Here is a 23,584-nt window from a genome sequence, read left to right as displayed (position 1 = left end):
TACCTGCAGATTTGGAATAGTCTCATTTGGTTTTTATTTTCGATGTGTATCATTTCTATATATGCATTCAGCACACTGTGGTACAGAAGGTCATGATGCTTATTCATACCCCATTTAGAGTCAGTTGTTTAGGTTTAGATTGTAAATACTCAATGAAATTTTACAGTTGCTATAGGGAAATGAGTTGCAGTGTGTGGTATTAAATGCCAGAATTTTACCATGGCTCGTCACAGTACTGAAGCCAAGTGATAGTTGAACATTCATCTGAAGATATAGGTTACACTAAAGCTTCAGGGTAAATGTGAGTGAGTCCATTTTCAAACAGAATTTTAAACAGTGACATTTTGTGCTTGTTCAGATGAATGTAAAGAATCCTAAATGTACATTAAAAATTGCCAGTCCCAGAAGTATACCTCAGCAATTCATTTTAAATAGGTTAATTAGTTACTTCATTCCTGTTTGTGGTAATTTACTGGCAAAGAAAATAATCCCCATTCAGTGGTGCTAAAATACCTACATTGTTACACTCTGCTTTTTAAATTTACTCCATTGAAGACAGCGTAATATATTCTGGAGGCAGAGGCTAAATCGCCAACACTTCTGTGTTGTGCATTAAGAGCCACCAATTGGGAATGCTTTTTATTAGCATTTGTTTTCATATTGATTATGTGTTTGTTATAGTATCTTGTTTACTTCTGCCCAGTAGAATTTTGAAGGAACATATCATGAAAGGTAAAGGATATCATCATGTGTACATCTAACATCTAACAACATTATTTTTCATAGTGTTTGTGGGGCTCAGAAACATGGGCAACAGCTGCTGTGTGAATGTTCTTCTGCAGACTTTGTTTATGACTCCTGAATACAGAAACTTGATTTTGAGGTGAGTTCTAGTTTAGTTGGCCTTTTGCATTTTGGTTTTAGATCAAATCTTATCCTGAGTTTTCACTCAAGCTAGATTTTGCAAATGTTATAAATGCCCGTGTAATTGAACTGTGCACATATAGTGTCACAGGCTCTTTGGTCCTTTGAACTATCAACAAAGCATCCTTTATTGAAGCTGGTCATCTCTCAAACAGCAGCAGTGGGCAGTACAGCGATGTATCAAAGATCATACCACATGGTACATTCAATTCTTAAAAGGCACACACATATAATTCTATATTCCCGTTTTCAAAAAGTTATGGGCCAATGCAAATCATTAGTAACAAAACCTATACAAACAATTAACTATTTACAAATTATAAAAGTCACTTAGTATATGTATGCTTATAAATTTAACCAAACATAAATTAACTTTGTCCTTGCCTTCTTAACAACAGAACTATAAAAGGATTGCATGGTATGGAATTTGTCAAATGTGTTCAGAAAAGTTTCCTTATTCAATATGTAGAAGTCCCAACTATACAGAACACAATACTGGATCTTCTCTTGGGGATTAAGACAAGACTGGTGACAGAAGTATGCGTATGTATCCAGTGATCATAATTCCATGAGTTTCTTATTAACTATGGAGAAGGATAGGACGGGTCCTGCGATTAAGGTTCTAGATGAAAAAGGCCAATTTTGAGGGTATCAGAATGATCTGAGAGGTGTGGATTGGGATAAGTTGTTTTCCAACGGAGATCCTTGATAAATGGAAGACATCAAAAGGCCAAGTTTGGGGAACCTAGATTATTGAGGAATCTTGAGACCCTGATATGAAAAAAGGAGACTGAAATCAGGATTAGGCGGTTAGGATCAAGTAAGATGTTTGAGGAGTATAAGAAGTGCAAGAGAACAATTAAAAGAGAAATCAGGAGGGCATGAGTTTGCTCTGGCAGACAAGGTGAAAGAGAAACCCAAGAGCTTCTATTTACATATTAAGATCAAAAGGGAAACAAAGGATAAAGTTGGACACCTTGAAGATTAGCATGGCCATCTATCCATGGAGCCGTAAGCAATAGATTTTTTTTGTGTTTATTTACACAGAGTTTATAGAACTGAGGCAAAAAGACTAGTGAGATCATGGACCATATTCAGATTATGAAAAAGGAGGTGCATGCGAATCAGAGTGGATAAGTCCCCAAGCCTGACAAAGTGTCCCCTTGACATTGCAGGAGATTAGTGCAGAAATTTCAGGGGCTCTGGCAGAGATATTTAAAATTAGTACCAGAGGACTGGAGGATAGCTGTTCTGTTGTTAAAGAAAAGCTCCAAGAATAAGCCAGTAAATTCTAGGCCGGTGAGCCTGAGGCCGGTTGTGTATAAATTACTGGAAGTTGTTGTAGGGGCAGAATACAGTATATAAGTATTTGGATAGACAGGGCCTGATTAGGGATAGTCAGCATGACATCATGAATGGCAGGTTATGTCTTACAGTTTTTTGAGGAGATTACGAGGAAGTTTGATGAAGGAAAGTTAGTTGATGTTGTATACAAAGCCCTGCATAGGAGGCTGGTTGAGAAGGTTAAGTCACTCAGCATTCAGGATGAAGTTGTCCATTGAGTTCAACTTTGGCTTAGGAGGAGAAGCCAGAGTGTGGTAGTAGTTTGTTGTCTCTCTGACTGGAGGTCAATGACTAGTGGTGTGCAACAGGTATCGGTACTGGGATTATTATTTATCATCTATCTTTCTGATTTAGATGATAATGTGGTAAACTGCAGATGACACCAAGATTGGGACCATGCTGGACAGTGAGACCTTACTGTGGGATTTGGCAAATGGGTTGAAAAATGGCAAATGCAGTTTAATACAGACAAGTGTAAGGTGTTGCACTTTGGAAGGACAAACCAGGGTCAGACATGCAGAGTGAATGGTAGGGCAAATGGTAAGGCTGTTGCCCGGGCTCGAAGACCTGAGTTATGGGGAAAATTGAATAGGTTAGGACTTTATTCACTGGTGCATAGGAGAATGAGAGGAGATCTCATTGGGGTATACAAAACTATGAGGATATAGATAAAGTAAATTCTACCAGGCTTTTTTCCTTCAGTTTTGGTGAGACTAGAACTAGAGATCATAGGTTTAGTGCGAAAGGTGAAATATGTAAGGGAGATCGAAGAGGGAACTTGTTTACTCAGAGTGGTGTGCGAGCATGATACGAGCTGGCAGTGGAAGTGTTAAATGCAAGTTCAATTGTAACATTTAACACAAGTTTGGATGGGTATGTGGATGAGTAAGGTTTTGAACGGCAGTGGTCCAGTTGCATATAGATGCGACTAGGCAGAAGACTAGCAGGCACAGACTAGATGGGCTGAAAGGCCTGTTTCTGTGCTGTAGTGCTCCATACCTTTACTGTAGACTGCTAGTCAAAGTCTCTATGTACTAGTCCAGTAATTTAATCATTTCACTGCCACCATTATCTCAGTGTGCATTATTTTATAAAGAGCTAGTTAATGGTAATATTATGCTTCTTGATGATCCATATATAAAGTCAATAAAGCAATTTTTGTTGAACTTATGCAGCAATCATTTAAAATGGGCAGCACAACTTTGATGGGTTAATTGCAACTTAGCTGACAAGCATTATCCCGTTAACTGTGCACTCCCTTCTAGATATGCTTGCTGCATTTCTCTAACTACGTAATATTATTTTCCTCTTTGATCGTCCTTGGAGTCATAGAGATGCAGCACAGACACTGCCCTTTCAGACCACCCACTCTATGCCTGCCATCAGTTACCAGATTCATGAGATATTTTCCCTGGTTCTTGGAAAATACCCTATCTCTGCTTTTGTGTATTAAACGGTTTCTCATTGGTGGGTCAATTTTTTTCTAATAAACAAGTCCAAACAAATTACAGATAATAAACTTGACTGACAACTAACACTGTCAGCGCCAGCTGTAACAGGTGCTGGGCAATAGTGCCATCTACTGGCAGGTAAAATTTGGTAATGCATGTTCTCCGTTCGGGATGTAATTCAACTTAGCTCAAGAAACTTGCAAAGGAATACAGCAAACCATAGTGGATACATTGATTATCATACCCACATTGTTAAACAAATTCAGTGCAACAAAGAAATACTTAACTAAAAGACAATCTGTCCTTTAGCACCTTGGCGTGATTATAACGTGGTCTCTTTCTTCTGCACTGCCTTGTTAACTGCATGCTCTAATCTTACCTGATAGTTCTGTCCTGAGATATCTTCCCTAGTCCTTAGAAAAATGTTTCATTTCATACTTGCCAGTCTCTTCTTCGTCAGATGAATCAGTTTCTTAATGAGCTTTATCTTGAATTAGATCCTTATACATATTCTGTAGAATTCTGTAAAAAAAAAAGTTACTTTGTTACAGTAACCAAGCTCTGTGGTTATTGAAGTCCTTCTGTTCTATTTTGTAACCAGTATTTTGGCCCAACTTTGTTTTAAGTGCCAGCTTAACTAGACAGTGTAAGTTAAGTGTTCAGACTATCACATTCTATAAGCTTTAAACATAATCTTATTTCAGCACAAGATTCTTTTCAGTCAGCATTATTTTTGGTTTAACTGACCATCGTGCTTTGCTTCTTAACTTTGCACCTATTCAGCAGAGTTAAAACAACATTGAAACATTTTAGATACTTCAGGCAGGGAGTCCAACAATACCTCTGTGTTCATGGCCTACCAGTATCTAGATCACTTTTGAGCTGCAGATTTCAAATTCCCAATTTAATTGAAGATGAATTAAATTGAATTCATCTTCAATTTAAGATGAAGATCTATTTCCACAACGGTAAATTTTAGGGCAAATTGTGTAACTATTGTTGTTTATGTGAAGTAGCTGCATAAATTTAAAATGAGAACGCATAATTTCAAATGATGAGTATTGCATGATGATACTAAACCACACAGTAGTTTAGACAGCAAACATGCAACCAAGACAGAACAGTAATGACCAAGGTTTGAATCCCAGTTTTTGCCGAGGCTGACACTTTTGGTAGTATTCAAACAGTGATAATTGTTCCCAGGCCTTTGACCCATGGATGAAGTATCATCCATGCCTCGTGTTTCTGATTTGCATTGCCGCACTGGGTGTTGTATTAGCAGAAGGGATACTCAATTGTTTTGTTCCTTTGTTAAAGATGCCAACAAGAAGACATTCTGAAAGATGAATCTAACCACGTCCCAGATCAGCTTCATAAAATGTTCCATTGCCTGAAAGACACTGACCGTAGAATTGCATCATCTTCAAAGTTTAGTAGGTGCTTAGAGTTAAACTACATAAACAGTAAGTGTACTATTAGCAGTAGTTTTGATATTTTACTTGCCTGTTAAAATGCAGAGTCTGTAAAAATATGATGATATAATCAGAATCAAATTTATTACCACCGGCATGTGAAGTAAAATTTGTTAATTTAGTAATAGCAGTTCGATGCAATACATAATCTAGCAGAGAGAAAAAAATAATAATAAGTAAAATCAAACAATAATAAATAAACAAGTAAATCATTTACGTATATTGAATGGATTTTCAAAAATGTTCAAAAACTGAAATACTGTATATTAAAAAAGTGAGGAAATATCCAAAGCTTCAATGTCCATTAGGAATCAGATGGCAGAGGGGAAGAAGCTGTTCTTGAATCGCTGAGTGTGTGCCCCTACCTGATGGTACCAGTGAGAAAGGGGCATGCCCTGGGTGCTGGAGGTCCTTAATAATGGATGCTGCCTTTCTGAGACACCATTCCCTAAAGATGTCCTGGGTAGTTTGTAGGCTAGTGCCCAAGATGGAGATGACTAGATTTACAACCTTTTGCAGCTTCTTTCGGTTCTGTGCAGTAGCCCCTCCATATCAGACAGTGATGCAGCCTGTCAGAATGCTCTCCACAGTACAACTATAGAAGTTTTTCAGTATATTTGTTGACATGCAAATCTCTTCAAATTCCTAAGGAAGTATAGCCACTGTTTTGCCTTCTTTATAACTACATCGCTATATTGGGACCAGGTTAGATCCTCAGACATCTTGACACCAAGGAACTCGAAGCTGCTCACTCTCTCCACTTCTGGTTTTAAATCTAAAGGTTAATGGGATCATTAACATTTATCAGTTAAAGTTTTTATTTAATGATATCTTGGAAGAGCGCTGCAACATAAAATTACACCAGTGGTTTGTAATGCCCACAGACCATGTAAATAACACTCCTTTTCCTATTAACCCTGTTCATTCATTTTACTAAAGTTATTATAACTCTTGTTTGTGTTCTTCATTTGGTTGTGCTGCAATTCCAGGGCTCATTAAGTTAATACATTAACATGCTACACTACATAACTGCACTAGTGCCATGCTTGGTGATGGATTTAATCAAGAGTAGAAATATGTGCAGAATCTCTCTCCTCCTGGGCTACAACTCATGGGCCATTATTTAACAAAAGCAAGAAGAAAGGAAAACTGAAAAGAGGTGGGGGGACCTTAAATAGATTTTTTGCATCTATATTGACTTAGGAATGGACACAGAGTCTATAGATGTAAGACATTGCAGCAGCAAAGTCATGCTATACAGTTTACAAAAGAGGTGTTTGCTGTCTTGAGGCAAATTAGGGTGGATAAACCCTCAGAGCCTGATAATGTGTTCCCTCGGACCCTATGAAAGACTACTGCAAAAACTGCAGGAGGCCCAACAGAGATATTTAAAACATCCTTAGCTACAGGTGAAGTGCTAGAGGATTGGAGGATAGCTAATGTTGTTCTGTTATTTAAGGAAGGCTCTAAGAATAAGCCAGGAAATTAGTAGTGGAAAGTTATTGGAAGGTATTCTGAGGAACAGGGTATACAAGTATTTAGATAGACGGACTGATTAGGGATACTCAGTGTGGCTTTGTGCAAGCTTTGTCCAACCAGTCTTACAGAGCTTTTCAAGAGGGTTTCCAGCAAAGTTGCTGAAGGCAAGGCAGTGGATGTTGTCTACATGGACTTTAGCAAGGCCTTTGACAACGTCTCTTATGGTTCAGTTGCTTGGCATTCAAAATAAAGTAGTGAATTGGATTAAACATCGGCTTTGCGGAGGAAGCCAAAGAGTGGCTGTAGATGGTTGCCTCTCTGACTGGAGGTCTGAAGCTAGTCGTGTGCCACAGGGATCACTGTTGGGTGCTATGATAATGTGTAAACAATCAGCAAATTTGTAGGTGACTCTGAGATTTGGGTGCAGCGGAGAACAAGGCAGCCTATCATAGCTTGCAGCGGGATTTGGACCAGCTGGAAAACTGAGTTGAATAAAGGCAGGTGAAACTTAATGCAGACAAGTGCACTTTGGGAGGACAGACTAGAGTGGAACTTACACAGTGAATGGTAGCCCACTGAGGAGTGCGGTATAACAAGCATCTGGGTATATAGATCCATAATTCTTTGAAACTGCCGTCATTGGTAGATAGGGTTGTAAAGAAAACTTCTGGCACATTGACCTTCATAAATCAGTGTATTTCGTACAGGATTTGGGATGTTATGTTGTAATTGTATAAGGTGTTGGTGAAGCCTAATTTGGAGTATTGTGTGCAGTTTTGGTCACCTACCTACAGGAAAGATAGAAACAAGATTGAAAGAGTGCAGAAAAAATTTAGAAGGATGTTATTGGGATTTGAGGACCTAAGTAATAGGGAACGGTTGATAGGTTAGGAATTTATTCCCTAGAATGTAGAAGATTGAGGGTAGATTTGATAAAGGTACAGTATACAAAATTATGAGGGGGAGAGATAGAGTAAATGCAGGCAGCCTTTTCCCACTGAGGTTGGGCATGACTCCATCTAGAGGTTGTGGATTAAAGGTGAAAGGTGAACTGTTTAAGGGGAGCATGAGGAAAAGCTCTTCACCCAGAGAATGGTGAGAGTGTTGAACAAGTTGCCAGTGCAAGTGGCGGATACAAGATCGATTTCAACAGTTAAGAGAAATTTGGATAGGTACACGGATGAGAGGGTTATGAAGAGCTATGGTCAGGGGGCTGGTCGATGGGACTAGGCAGATTAATGGTTCAGCACAGACTAGATGGGCCAAAGGTCCTGTTTCTGTGCTGCTGTGTTCTGTGACTCTATGGCTCTAAGTGATGCTACAGGTGTAAATAATTTAAACTGATTTATGATGTTACATATCTACAGAAGTCTGGAGCTTCATAAAACAATGGTTCAGCCACAACTGAAGGTTGCTCGCATTTCTGGATGTCACTCTTTAAGAGAGGGTACAGAAGAGATTTACTGGAATAATTATGAGGGAATTTATTTGCATAGACACTTTGGAGAAGCTACATTTGTTCTGCTTAGGGCAGAGGAGATCACAAGGGGACCCAACGGAAGTATTTTAAATCATTTAAGAACCAAACCATATAGACAGAAAGAGATTGTTCCCAGAATCAGAGCAAATAGCAGGGACAAGGAACCAAAAAGAAAAAGGATGATTTTATGCGGTAGTTGGTTGGGATCTGGAATGCACTGCAGTACCTTGATCTTGAACAGAACAACCATAAATGTGATGTGCTGATTGGCCTCTTGTTGCAAATTTTCTGTTTTCTGCAGTTACATTTAATGTACAGTATTAATAGATTACAAAAATGCTAGGTGGTATCATTTATTTAAAAATATTAAGGAGACCTTTAATTCAAAATGTCACATGTAAATCTACTCAAAGGATCTTACAAATTAAATACACAATACTATGAACAACATTCTCTGTTCTAAGAATTATGCGGTGGACTATAAGCTGTAAAACAAAAAGGGACTTTACCAATACAGTAGCTAGATCCTTAAATTCAATTTCAACCTACAGTATGAATCCTTGGAGCCACTGCTAAACAAAAAGGGTGCAAGGTGAAATTGTTGTATTTTGCAATCGGTGTAAAGATTTCCCAATTCTGTAAGATATTTTAGTTCTGCATCTATTTTCAGTCAGGGTTCAAATGGATGCTGAAGAACTATTTCGTGCCATCTTCTGTCTAGTACAAGATCAACTGAAGGGAACAGACCTTGTAAGTACTGAAGAAATATAATGGCCTTTATAAGTAGATGTAAAAGTAAGCAGTATTGAACACTTAAATGAAACAAATACGGATTGTCAGTTTTTTTCTTTACAAAATTTCTGTCACTTTTTATAAATGTATTTTTGGCAGAACCAAATTTCAGTCAGTTATCGAGTAGTGAAGAACATCACTCCCAAGTTCAATGCTAACCTAGCCACTGGTCCAAACATATGCCTGTTAAGCATGTTTCATCTGATGGTGGTTAGGAAGGGAAGCCTAAGTAACTCTTGTCCTTTCGTACATTGGTCATTAACCTTCATTATTGTTGCCCCCTGTTCCATCCTCAGCGAAATTATTATTCTTGGTTCCTAAACATAGACGTTATAGTCACACTTTTCTACTGCTGCCTGCCTCTCTATAAAAAAAAGTTTTCTACATTTGGTATGAAGTTTAGTGCTGTTCTACTGAGTAGCAATTTTATTTGTTCATTTGTTCATTTGTTCATTTGTTCATTTCTCGTTTGCCAATGGTGAAGGAAGCCACTTTATTAGGTTCTCTCTGTACCTAATAAAATGCCCACTGAGTAAACTGTCATGATATTCTGCTGCTGTAGCCCTTCCACTTCAAGTTTCAACGTGTTGGGTGTTCAGAGATGCTCTTCTGCATACCAGTGTTGGAATGTATTGTTTTTTGAGTTACTGTTGTCTTCTTGTTAGCTTGATGCCTGACAGCCTGAATCAGTCTAGCCATTCTCTTCCACCCTCTCTTACTAACAAGGCATTTTCACCCACAGAACTGCTGCTCACGGTATGTTTTTTTTCTGCTTTTGACATCATTTTCTGTAAACTAGAGACTGTTTTGTGTGAAATCCCCAGGAAATAACCAGTTTCTGAAATACTCAAATCAACCCATCTAGCACCAACCAGAATGAAGTATTGTAATTGTTACTTGCCTTTTTTTTTTGCATTTACACAGAGCATAGCATGGTATGCTATAGAATAAAGTAGAGTTTCATGCAAATCACTTACAGAAGAGAAAGGCCAGTTTTGATATCAGAAAGGATCTGGCAGGAGTGGATTAGGTTGTTTTCTGGCAAATAAATGCTTGGTAAATGAGAGGCAATTAAAAGTGAAATTTTGAGTGCACAGAGGTTGTATGTTCCTGTTAGAATAAAAGGAACAGCTAACAGCTTTAGGGAACCTTGGTTTTCGAGCAATGGTGAGGCGCACATTAGGTTTAGGCAGTTGAGATCAAATGAGGCACTTGGCATTCAAGATGAAGTGGTCAACTGGATTCATCATTGGCTTAGCGGGAGAAGCCAGCGAGTGATAGTAGATGGTTTCCTGTCCAACTGGAGGCTTGTAACTACTGGTGTACCACAGGGTCTGCTGTTGTTCGCTATGATAATGTCTAAACAACCAGCAAATTTGCAGGTGACACCGAGATTGGAGGTGTAGTGGAGAGCGAGGCAGGCTATCATAGCTTTGCAGCAGGATTCGGACCAGCTGGAAAAAATGGATTGAATAATGGCAGGTGAAACTTGATGCAGACAAGAGTGAGGTGTTGCACTTTGGGAGGACAAACTGGAGTGGAACTTACACATTGAATGGTAGGCCGCTGAGGAGTGCGGAATAGCAGAGATCTGGGAATATAGATCCCTACTTCCTTGGTAGTGGTGTCACATGTTGATATGGTTCTAAATGAGAGCGTTTGGTACATTAGCATTCATAAATCAGGGCATTAAGTGGAGGAATTGGGATATTATGTTGTTGAAGCTGTATAAAATGTTGGTGAGGCCAAATTTGGAGTATTGCATGCAGTTTTGGTCACCTAACCAAAGGAAGGAAATCAATAATTTTCAAAAGAATGCAGAGAAAATTTACAAGGATGGTTTTGGGACTTGAGGGCCTGAGTTATGTTGGATAGATTAGGACATTATTCCCTGGAGTTTAGGAGAATGAGGAGAGATTTGATAGTGGTATACAAAATTATAATGTGCACAGATAGAGTAAATGTAAGCAGGTTTTTTCCACTGATGTTTTGTGAGACTAGAACTAGAGGTCATAGGTTAAGAGTGAAAGGTGAAATATTTAAGGGGACACTGAGGTGGAACTTCTTCACTCCGACAGTGGTGCAAGTGCATAACAAGCTGCCACAGAAGTGGTGGATGTGGGTTTGATTACAACATTTAAGAGATGTTTGGATAGGTACACAGATTAGAGGGGTATGGAGGGTAATGATCCTGGTGCGTGTCAGTAGGCGGAATAACAGTCCAGCATGGACTGGATGGGCTGAAGGGCTAATTTCTGTGCTCATGCTCTATGACCAAGAATACAGTTTGAATAAGCATAATACAATTGAAGACATGATATAACAATAGCATCATCAGCAAATGCAGTAAAGAGTATTGCAATTAATAACAAATGGCTTCCTGTGCTACAATTGCCCTGTCCCTCCACGCAATTCACAAATCTCATTTCACTTATGAGATGCAGCTGTTTCTTTTAAGCCCCCGGACTATATACAACCTATATTGTATTTAGTAAGTATAGTCACAGATCAATTACTTTTATTTTTGGCGATTAAACTTTACTAAACTTAACTTGTGTACTCTATGTGAAATGTAGTAGATTCTAAACAGAACTCAATTATAATCTGTTCCTTTAAGATCATTGGCTTTTCTCTCTTAGGAATCTGTAATAATTGCAATTGTGGCTGAAATCAATCAGAAATCACTATGTTTCAGTCATGTTAATGCCTGATCATTTTTGTGTTCTTTAGATTTTTAATTAAATCAGGTATAATTGTGTAGATTCCACACACGTTAGTATTATAAGATGAAAAATTGCAATAAGCAGCCTTGCATTGTATTTGGGAGAGTTAACAGCCATTAATCAGGTACGGACTTTTGGATGTGAGTGATACCGTAGAGTTGCTGTCTCACATCTCCAATGACACAAGCTCAATCTAGACATGTGGTATATCTGTGTGTAGTGTGTATGTCCTCCCTATAACAATGTGGGTTTCCTTTGGATATTCTGGTTGCTTCACATGCCTCAGATACATGCAAGTTGGTTTATTCATTGGCTGTTATAAGTTGTCCCTACTGTGTAGGTGACTATTGGAATCTGGAAAGAGCTGATGGAAATAAAGTGAATATAAAAATGGGATTGGTATAAGATCAGGGTAAGCTTTGAGGTCAGATAAAGGGCTTGTTTCTACTGTAACTGTTTTTGTATAACTTTTGTGCTGCTTTTCTGCTGCTCAACTGGCCTATATTAGTTTTTGGCAAAGTTTTGAACAAAATTGTCTCAGTAACAATTGGTGTCAATCATTCCCAAAAGAAGCAATTTAATAGCTCTGATGTAAGAAGGGGTCAGGGATACTGTTCTTGCAGTCACAGGAGGAGTGACACTCAACGCTGATGTATAATTCTCAAGTGGATCCAAGTGCATACCACCAGGTCACTTCAACAGGTTAGACCTCAGAATTAAATGCTGGAAGTGCAAGACAAAATCCTACAAATCGGGAACTGGTTCCTTAATTATTGGATCGGGAATTAATTCAAATCTTAGAAGCAACTTTCTAAAAGCTAACTGGCATTAATATCATTTGCACTGAGGCTGCCTCCTGCTGACTCCTCATTAAAAGCCTTGCTGGTTTCTCTGTCCCATCCACTACCTCCACCAGGGTGACTCTGCAATCATTATAGCATATTCTAATGCGTTGCCAAAGAGTATTGCTTATGTGATGTGACTCTTTAAGAGGTACTTCTTGCAGTCAGCAATGTGAGGATAGATGGGAAATATAATCTCTTAACTCCCTTAATTTCACATTTTGGAGCCATCTATTGCTGTTTTGGAATTGGCACTAAAGAATTTAGAATTCTTTAAGGAGATGATTAAACAGCTTTGTGGACCTAATGACTTTCTTGGTCATGGCATTAAATGGAAAATATATTAAATTTATTCTTCCTCTCCAGTGGTTTAACAGCATCAGTTGAAACTGGTTTGGGACTGTAAATGTTTTTTAGCTAAAAGGTGACAGTGACAGAAGATGAATGAGTAATTTGGAAATATCATATAGAGTAGAAATGACAGGGATTGTCTATAGCACATCTTCCACCCTTATCACATTACAAAATGTCATTCTCTAATTTCTCCATCATAACTTATTTAAAGAACCAAAAACATAATCCTGTAAATTCATAGCTAAACATCTGCACCCACCTTACTATTTTTTTTTGGCTGGTGGACTGTTGATCTGTAGACCCAGGCATGTATTTTCTGCTTGGTCTTTGAATAGAGCAGATTGGTCATGAAGAATTTGCTTCTACCTTCCAAGATAATTTTGGAGGAATAGATTCTATCAGATAGAGATAGTCCTATGAAGTGACATGGGTGCTAGAATGCAACATCAGCTGAGTTGTAACAAAAATGTTCGAGCATCTCTTATTCTTTAATAATTTTTGGACAGAGTGGCTCTAAAGGAGCGGTTAAGTAAGCAGCAAAAATGTTGGACTACATCAGGTAATACGGCTGCCATTCCAGAAAAGCAGATTATCCAGTTTATCACAAGCACCACTAAAATTAGGATTTGCATTTGTACAAAAATTTGTTCCAATGCAAACTCAAAGAATTTGAAATACTGAAGTGTTACAATGTGTAAATGTCTGGAATGTCAGAGCCTATGGTAGTGACAAGGCCACAACACAAGCCCCTGTTCAATAAATATCACATTTAATTAGGTGATGTCCCAGGCTTTTTCAGGCTTTACCTATTTTTATTCCTAAGACCTACTTTGATTCTTTAGATTCAATTTTAACATCTTATATTTGGAATAATAAACAAGCTCATTTAAGTAAAGTTTACCTACAAAGAAATAAAGAGATGGGTGGATTAGCCTTACCCAATTTTAGGTTTTACTATTGGGCTGCCAATATAAGGAATATTACTTTTTGGTCCTATTATATTTATCGTAAAGATTGCTCATCATGGATCTCCTTAGAAGTTAATTCTGTAAAAAATTCCTCTATTGTCTCTGTTCTTGGATCATACTCTTTTTCAGCAAATAAAACAACAGATAACATAATTGTTAAGCAAAATTTAAGGATCTGGTCTCAATTCAGAAAATTTTTTGGTTTAGCTAGTTTTTTATTATCATCTCCCATTCTCCTTAATTTTTTATTTATCTCTTCCACGACTGACAAAGTCTTTAAGGATTGGGATGAACTAGGTATTAAGTGTTTTTGGGATCTGTTTATCTCAGGATCTCTTGCTTCATTTGACCAATTGTCAACTAAATTTGCACTGCCAAAAACACATTTTTACAGATACCTTCAAATTAGAGATTTCTTGCGTTCCCAATTAACTACTTTTCCTATAGGTCCTGATAAAAATTTACTGGACGATCTTTTAAATTTAAAACCTTTTGTTAATGGTTCTATTACCGGTATCTATAACTTGTTGATTGATTCTAGACAAGACTTTTTAGATAAAATAAAAAAAGCTTGGGAGAATGACCTAAATTGTCAGATTTCTGATGAAAGATGGAATAAAATTCTTAAACGGTTTAATAAATCATCTTTCTGTGCCCATCATTCTCTTCTACAATTTAAAGTGGTTCATAGAGCTTACATTTCTAAACAGAAGCTGTCCAGTTTTTATCCGAATGTTTCTCCACTTTGTAATAAATGCAACTCTGCTGATGCCTCTTTAATTCATATGTTTTGGTTTTGCCCTAAAATTGAAAAGTTTTGATGGGAAGTATTCCATACCTTCTCACAACTTTTTAGGGTCCAATTTGACCCAAATTCCCTTACTGCGTTGTGTGGTATTATTGCAAATGAAGATATAACTTTAAACACTCCTAACCTACAGGTTTTAGTTTTTACCTCTCTTTTAGCAAGGAGAGCAATCTTGCTTAAATGGAAGGAGTCTGCCCCTCCTACACATCTTCAATGGCTACGTGATATTATGTCTTATTTAAATTTAGAGAAGATCCGCTGCTCAGTCTTAAATTCGAAACAATCTTTTTATGATATCTGGGGACCTTTCCTAAATTACTTTTCCAATTTATAAAGTTTAACAGTGCACAGACTTTTATGTATATTTCTATCTTCCCTTCTTTAAATGAATATGGTTTTTTTTCTAATTATCCATTATCATCCATCAGCTTTTTTCTTTGGTAGTTGGTAGGGGGTTGACTTGTTTTATATAAAAAATTTATTTTATGATGTATGACCTATCTTTAAATTTTTGATTACAGAGTGGTATACCTCTATGTGATATGCTATAACATTTTGATCGATTTTATTATAATATATGAATGTACACAATTTATGTTGAGATGTACCTATGTGTTGCACTCTGTAAATCTTGTTTTTTCTTCTGAGTAAAAATATTGTAAAAAGAAAAGAAAAGGTGATGTTCCAGAAAAAAAAATAACCAGAGGCATTTATTAATACATCTTCATTCTTTTGGATAGTGATTAATTTATGTCTGCATCTTTTGAGTTTGATTTATCTCCAAAACAGTATCGAGAAAGGGAATTATTCTTTTGCATCAGAAACTGTTGAATTATAGTGGAATGTTCTCCGAAATGTCATTGTTTCTAAATAATACTTTGCCAGACAGCTCAAAGAGAAATTATGCTGCTTGGCTCTTAGCCAAATGTTTGCCATTTGGCCAGTTAAAATGTAAAATATATAAGTTGAATTGTAGTGCACAGAGAATGGGCAGAAAAAAATTTGTACATTCACTTCTGCTTTCCTAGAAGACAGTCCCTGAAATGGAGTATCAGATATTGGCAGTAACTGATCATTATTTGGCTTTTCCTGATGTGATATCATTTAATGACCTAGATTTAAAAAGGCTACAGCTGTGCCTCGAAGCCAGGAAAGAACAGGGAACTGTAATTAATGATTTTTTTTGTACATTTTCCTGTAGGTTGCAGATATTAGTAAACTTTACACCATCACTATTGAGGAATATACAAAGTGTTCTCAGTGTCAACAAGAAACCAAGCAGATTGGAAGCATGCTGACTATTCCCCTTTCTATGTATGATGCAACAAAGGAAAAGCTTCATAAGAATATAGTAAGTATTTCTAAAATCATATTTTCATTGGAAATGCTTTGTTTTAATGTTTGATCTTGTATTGACACTATAGCCCAATTCATCAACCTAAACCTTTTGGACTCAAATTGGAACAAAATTCTGATTCCAGTCTTGACTGCCTTTTTCTGTGCACCATGGTGCCCCTAGTGTTATCTCATTGATGACTGAAGTTAGCCTGTTACTTGAATGAATTCTACAAGTCAGACCCTATAATCATTTAGATTGATTACTAAATAAGCTTTAGTACAAAGGGATTCTTATGATAAAGCACACATGTGTACTTTCTTTCAATGGAAATCATATATTAAGTTATGTTAGAAAAAAGGCTGTTATCTCAAAAACGTAAATCCCTTGTCCGTGAATAATTGATGTTCCAAATTATAAAGAACTAGTGTATATTTTATATCTTGGGCAGCTCATATATATTGAGAAATAACCTGTGTCAATAATAACCATCCTGCCCAGTGTTTGAAATGTGTTTACTTTGATGTGAGAAATACTATGAATGAAGGTGATGAACTGAGAGCATGAATCAGTAGATGGAATTATGTTGCGCTGGCCATTAATTGGGGGAGAGATTATTATGATGGTATCAAGTAAGAACTTGGAAGCTTAAATTAGGAGGAGATATTTTCAGAGAAATGCATAGCAAAAATGTGAAGGTTGTTTAGAAACCACTTGCATGGGACTCTGATTAAGCTTGTCCCACTGAGACTGGGAAAGGATGGTAGGATGAAGAAACGATGGTTGCTAAGAGATGGGGATTAGCTATCAAGAGAAAGAAGGAAGCATACTTTAAGTTTAGGAAGCAAAAATCAGACAGGGCTCCTAATAACCAGGAAGGAGCTTAAGAAGAGACTTAACAAAGCTAGAACAGGACATGAGAAGACTAAGGAATACCTCAGCGCATTCTACTTGTATGTGAAGAACAGGAGGATGATTGGAGTGAGCATAGGACTGCTCAGGGATAAAGGGGGAAATGTGCTTGGAGTCAGAGGAGGTAGACAAAAGTCCTTAATAAATATTTTCCTTCACTGTTCATTAGGACAGGGATATTAAAGAATGTGAAGTCAGCATTGTTAAGTGCATTTAATATAAGTTATATTTGAATAATCTTGTATATCGGTTGTTTAAGCATTCTTGTTTGTTAAAATAATCCATTATGGGTTATATGTAGAAATACTTGAATTGCATATGTCATCACGCTACCATGTGATACATGCATGCCTCGCTTACAAGTAAACACAAAATTAAACCCACATTCCTGGGGTCCGGTGTCTTCCTTTGAATTAGTTTAATATTTTGAAGTTACAAAACCTAATATTGGCGATGAGGTTTTTTTTTAAAATGAATCCGGAACAACTACTGACCTGCTGAAATGCAGTGGGACATTAAACTAAAAAAACAGTGAGGAATGGCGAGTAGAATACACAGCCCAACGTATGCAAAAACTGGCAAAAAAAGGCAGGAAATGGAGGAATTCATAAACAGCGATTGCTGGGTGACAGTAATTGTTTAAAAAAAAAAGCAGAAATGGCTAGCTACAATTGAAAGATTGATGCATTTGATTATTCAGCAGATAACTGGATTTTCTGTACTGAATGGATTGAACAGCATTTTGAAGCAAATGATAGATAGATAGATAGATAGATAGATACTTTATTCATCCCCATGGGGAAATTCAACATTTTTTCCAATGTCCCATACACTTGTTGTAGCAAAAACTCATTACATACAATACTTAACTCAGTAATAATATGATATGCATCTAAATCACTAACTCAAAAGGCATTAATAATAGCTTTAAAAAAGTTCTTAAGTCCTGGCAGTTGAATTGTAAAGCCTAATGGCATTGGGGAGTATTGACCTCTTCATCCTGTCTGAGGAGCATTGCATCGACAGTAACCTGTCGCTGAAACTGCTTCTCTGTCTCTGGATGGTGCTATGTAGAGGATGTTCAGGGTTTTCCATAATTGACCGTAGCCTACTCAGCGCCCTTCGCTCAGCTACCGATGATAAACTCTCCAGTACTTTGCCCACGACAGAGCCCGCCTTCCTTATCAGCTTATTAAGACGTGAGGCGTCCTTCTTCTTAATGCTTCCTCCCCAACACGCCACCACAAAGAAGAGGGCGCTCTCAACAACTGACCTATAGAACATCATCAGCATCTCACTGCAGACATTGAATGACGCCAACCTTCTAAGGAAGTACAGTCGACTCTGTGCCTTCCTGCACAAGGCATCTGTGTTGGCAGTCCAGTCTAGCTTCTCGTCCAACTGTACTCCCAGATACTTGTAGGTCTTAACCTGCTCCACACATTCTCCATTAATGATCACTGGCTCCATATGAGGCCTAGATCTCCTAAAGTCCACCACCATCTCCTTGGTCTTGGTGACATTGAGACGCAGGTAGTTTGAGTTGCACCATATCACAAAGTCCTGTATCAGTTTCCTATACTCCTCCTCCTGTCCATTCCTGACACACCCCACTATGGCCGTGTCATCAGCAAACTTCTGCACATGGCAGGACTCCGAGTTATATTGGAAGTCAGATGTGTACAGGGTGAACAGGACCGGAGAGAGTACGGTTCCCTGTGGCGCTCCTGTGCTGCTGACCACTGTGTCAGACCTACAGTCTCCCAACCGCACATACTGAGGTCTATCTGTCAAGTAGTCCACTATCCAATCCACCATGTGAGAGTCTACTCCCATCTCCGTTAGTTTGTGCTTTAAGATCTTGGGCTGGATGGTGTTAAAGGCACTAGAGAAGTCAAGGAATGTAATCCTCACAGCACAACTGACCCCATCTAGGTGAGAGAGTGATTTGTGCAGCAAATACAACCAATAAGAAATAAGTACTAATTTTGCTGAGTGAATTGGGTTTAAAGGCATAACGTTTGCTTCAGAGTTAGACTGCTCCAACCAAACCAGTGGAAATGAGCTTTGCTGATATTGCCAAAGTGGTGCAGGAACATTTAAAACCGAAGACAGAATTTATTACAGAATGCTTTGTTTATTCATTCATTTATGTATTTATTTATCGAGATACAGCATGGAATAGGCCCTTTGAGCCACACCACCCAGCAGTCCCCTGATTTAATCCTAGCCTAATCAGAGTACAATTTACAATGACCAATTAGCCTACCAAACAGGAAGTCTTTGGATAGTGAAAAGATGCTGGAGCACCCAGAGAAAACCCATGCAGGCACGGGGAGAGTGTACAAACTTCTTTCAGGCAGTGATGAAAATTGAAGCTAGGTCTCTAGAACTGTAAAGCATTGTGCTAATCACTACACTCTCAGGCTGCTCCCATGTTTAGTTTTCATAAGCAGAATCAAAAAGAAAGCGGGGTCCATTTCAGTGTATGGCTGAATTGACGAGAATATCTGAGCACTGAGTACTGTTAGTTTAGTAATGGACTTAGTTTGTGGAATCTTACAAGAAGGCATTCAAAAATGGCTCTTAGCTGAAGCACAACTCACATTTAGAAGAGCAGTTGAAATCACTGTTTCAATGGAAACTGCAGACAGAAACACAATTGTGTTGCAGTCAGGAATGAAAGTGAGCATGAACAAAATTGCAACTTCTAAATAGAAACCGGCCTCTCCAAACAAGCTGTGTTACCGCTGTGGCAGGGGCTCACATACACCAATGCAGGTTTAAAGGAACACCTTGCAGAAAATACAGGACTGAGTAGCCTTGAGATTTAGTGTGAAAATTAACAGTAGACAAACAAAATGGCTTATGCCAGCAATGAACAGCAAATTAATTAAATGAAAGTAAACACTGGTTCAGCTGTTTTAGTGATTCCACAAAATGAGTTTGAAAGGCATTTCAAAGATAGTAAGCTGAAGCTTTCAGGTATCCAATTCATACTGGAGAAAAGATAATTTCTGTGGGAATGACATGCATAACAATGAAATGTAGTCAACTTTGCCAGGCAACAAATCTTTTCTTCTTGGTTATGTTCCCTTCATAAATGATGAAAGCATAGTTCAAGAGTTGTTATTTGAAAAGGGACAAGAAACAGATATGATAGAGGAGTCAATATTTTGGGTTGTTGGGCAATTTTTCAAAGAAAAGGACGTTCCACTTACCAACATTCTTGCTTGTGCAACCAATGGGGCAACATCAATGACAGGATGCCACAATGGGTTTATTACTTTCTTGAAAAGAGCTGTACCTAACATATTTACCATTCCCTGTATAATTCACAGACAATATCTTGTCACAAAAAAAATGTGATTGGCTGCAAAAATCACTAAATACTGTTATCACAGTGGTAAATAGAATCAAGTCCCATGCTCTCAATTCTTGACTATTTCGAGAGTTTTCTATTGAGAATGATGAACAGTCTCATTGCTTGCTGTTGCACACTTAAGTCAGATATCTCTCAAAAGGATGCACTCCTCTCCTTGAAATATCAATTGGTTTGACTTGAGAACTTCTCTTGCCTTCTCAAAGTTTTGCACCAGGACACTGAGATCTTTTTCCATCACCTCCATCTCAGAAGCCACTTCTTAGACAAAAATTCTCCCACACCGTTGACCCATTCTCCTGTCTCTAACCCTCCTCTGCTTGGAGACTCCACTCTGCTTCTCTGCCTACTCCGGATCTTTTCACCTCTAATTGCCGACATGACTTCTGCACTCCTTTCTCTTCAAGCTTACACCATCTGAATGCACTGCCCTCCACTCTCCACAACAATCTCAACCTTATTATCAAATCCACAAAAAAAGGGGGTGCTGTTATAGTGCGGCAGACTGAACTCTACCTTGTTAAGGCCAGGTGACAACACTCAGACATCTACTCTTACTTACCCATTGAAAAGAACCCTGTTCTGGGCCATCAGAAAATTGTCTCTAACACCAACACTAATATTATCAACTTTTGAGAACTCCCATCCACTACCACCAAATTCAATAGTTCCATTACCCTGAACTGCTCCTTTATACCTGTTATCCAAGATCCACAAACCTGACTGTCTGGGTGGGTGCATTGTCTCTGCCTGCTCATGGCCCACTGAATTCATGTCTGCATACCTCAACTCCATTCTATCCCACTTGGTTAAGTCCCTTCCCACCTGCTTCCACAACACTTAACATGTTCTTGATCTCCTCAAAAACTTTTTAATTCCCTGGCCCTGACCATGTCATTTTCACCATGGATGTCCCGTCTTTATACATTTCTATCCCCCATCGGAAATGATTTAAAGCTCTCCACTTCTTTCTTAACAAAAGACCCAACCAGTTCCCCGCTACCACCGCCATCCTCTGTCTGGCAGAGCTGGTCCTCACCTTCAATAGTTTCTCCTTTGGCTTCTCCCACTTTTTCCAAAATCAAGGGTTGGCCATGGGCATCTGCATGGGCCCCAGCCACACCTTCCTTTTCATTGGCTATGTAGGTCCACGTTCCAAGCCTTCCCTGGTAATTCTCCCCAACTCTTCCTGTGCTACCTTGATGACTGCTTTGATTCTGTTCCATGCATCCATGCTGAGCTCGTCAATTTCATCAAATTTGCCTCCAACTTCTACCCTGCCCTTAAATCCACTTGGTCCATTTCTGACACCTCTCTCCCTTTTCTCGATCCCTCTGTCTCTATCCCTGCAGACAAACTGTCTACTGACATCTTTTATAAGCCGACCAATTCCCACAGCTATCGTGATTATACCTCTTCCTACACTGTCTCCTGTAAAAAATGCTATTCTCTTTTCTCAGTTCCTTTGTCTCTGTCACATCTGTTCCCGGGATGAGGCTCTCCTTTCCAAGGCATCAGAGATTACCTCCCTCTTCAAAGAAAAAGGTTCCCCTTCCTCCATTAACTCTGCCCTCAACCACATGTCCCCCATTTCCCAGATATCTTCCCACCACCTTAGCAGGGATAGAGTTCCTCTTGTCCTCACCTATCATCCCATGTGTCTTTGAATCCAGCACATCATTCTCCACAACATCTGCCATCTTCAATGGGATCTTACCACCAAACACGTCTTTACTTCCTCCCACTTTCCGCTTTCCACAGGGATCACTCCCACATGATTCCCTTGTCCAATTGTCCTTCTTCACATATGGCTAGTAATATCCCTCCTGGAGCATATTGCTGCAAGTGACAGAAATGCTACACCTACCCATTCACCTCCTCCCTCAGCTCCATTCAGAGCCCTCAACAGTCCTTCCAGGTGAGGCAACAATTCACCTACAAATCTCCAGCCCCTTGGCATGAACATTGAATTCTCCAACTTCCGGTAATTCCCTCCCTCACCCTTCCCCCATCCCAGTTTCACTCTGCCTCCTCCTCCAGCTGCTTATCACCTCTCTCATGATTCTGCCTCCCTCTACTACCCATAGTGCTTTCCCCTTACATTCCTTCTTTACCTTTCCTGCCTAACCCCTCCCCCACCCCTTGATCTTTCTTCTGATTGGTTTTTAATCTGACACCCACCAGCCTTCTTCCCACCCTCCCCCACCTTCTTTTTAGGGCCCCTGCCCCCTCCCTCTTCAGTCCTGATGAAGGGTCTCAGCCCGAAACGTTGACTGCTCGTTTCCACAGATGCTGCCCGACCTGCTGAGTTCATCTAGCTTGTTTGTACGTGTTGCACCTACAAAACTGTTGGGGCTGCATATTGCATCCGGTGCTCCTGATGCAGTCTTCTCTACATTGGTGAGACCCGATGTAAAAAAAAAATTGGGTGACCACTTTGTCGAGCACCTCTGCTCCATCCTCCAACAGCAGAATTTCCCGGTGGCCAAACATTTCAGTTCCTGTCCCCACTTCCATTCCAACATGTCCTGGTCTTTTGCCTTGATGAGGTCATTCTTAGGATAGAGAAGCAATATCTCATATTCTGTCTAGGTAGTCTCCAACCTGATGCCATGAACATCGATTTCTCCTTCTGGTAACTTTTATTTTCTTTACCCTTTTCCCCTTCCCATTTCTGCTCACCTGCCTATCACCTACCCTGGTGCCCCCCCTTCTTCCCTTTCTCCCATGGTCTACTCTCCTCTCCTATCAGATTCTTTCTTCTCCAGCCCCTTACCTTTTCCACCTCTCTTTCACCTTCCTGCTAGCCTCCCTTCCTCTCCCCCCAACTTTTTACTCTGGCATCTTCCCCCTACCTTTCTAATCCTGAAGAAGGATCTTGGCCCAAAATGTCAACTGTTTACTAATTTCCATAGATACTGCCTGACTTGCTGAGTTCCTCCATCATTTTAGGTGTGGTGCTTTGGGTTTTCAGTATCAGCAGAATCTCTTGTGTTTCTCAAAAGGAAACCGCCTGAGACATTTTTATGCACTTTTTGAAAATGTGATAATTCTTTGAAGAGTTAAATTGATCATTCAGTAATCAAGTCAAGAATATTGGGCATGACTTTGCATATTTGGCAATTATTTGCAAAGTTTAATCAATCTTCAATTGCAAGGAAGTGATATGAATATTATCAAAGTCAAATTAGTCATCTCCATATTTCTGTCCAAGTTAGCCCCTTTTAAGTGTAAAATTGGCCATTGTGACCTTTTAAATTCCCTAGCCTTTCTGGAAGTGGAAGAAATAATACCTGATTATGATCTCAAGTATACTG

General features: G+C 38.9%; 1 protein-coding gene across 1 annotated transcript in view; it reads left to right on the top strand.

The window, feature by feature from the left end:
- The window catches only part of LOC140725422 (ubl carboxyl-terminal hydrolase 18-like), a 48,788-nt gene that overhangs the window by 5,163 nt on the left and 20,041 nt on the right, over positions 1-23,584 (top strand). The window contains exons 4-7 of the mRNA XM_073040862.1: positions 787-883; positions 5,037-5,182; positions 8,821-8,900; positions 15,839-15,988. Coding sequence (XP_072896963.1) covers positions 787-883; positions 5,037-5,182; positions 8,821-8,900; positions 15,839-15,988 — 473 coding nt within the window. The remainder of the gene's footprint in view (positions 1-786; positions 884-5,036; positions 5,183-8,820; positions 8,901-15,838; positions 15,989-23,584) is intronic.

This window comes from Hemitrygon akajei, chromosome 3 (genome assembly GCF_048418815.1).
Source record: "Hemitrygon akajei chromosome 3, sHemAka1.3, whole genome shotgun sequence".
Lineage (NCBI taxonomy): Eukaryota > Metazoa > Chordata > Chondrichthyes > Myliobatiformes > Dasyatidae > Hemitrygon > Hemitrygon akajei.
The sequence above is the reverse complement of the archived record's forward strand: the minus strand, read 5'-3'. Positions and strand labels throughout refer to the sequence as shown.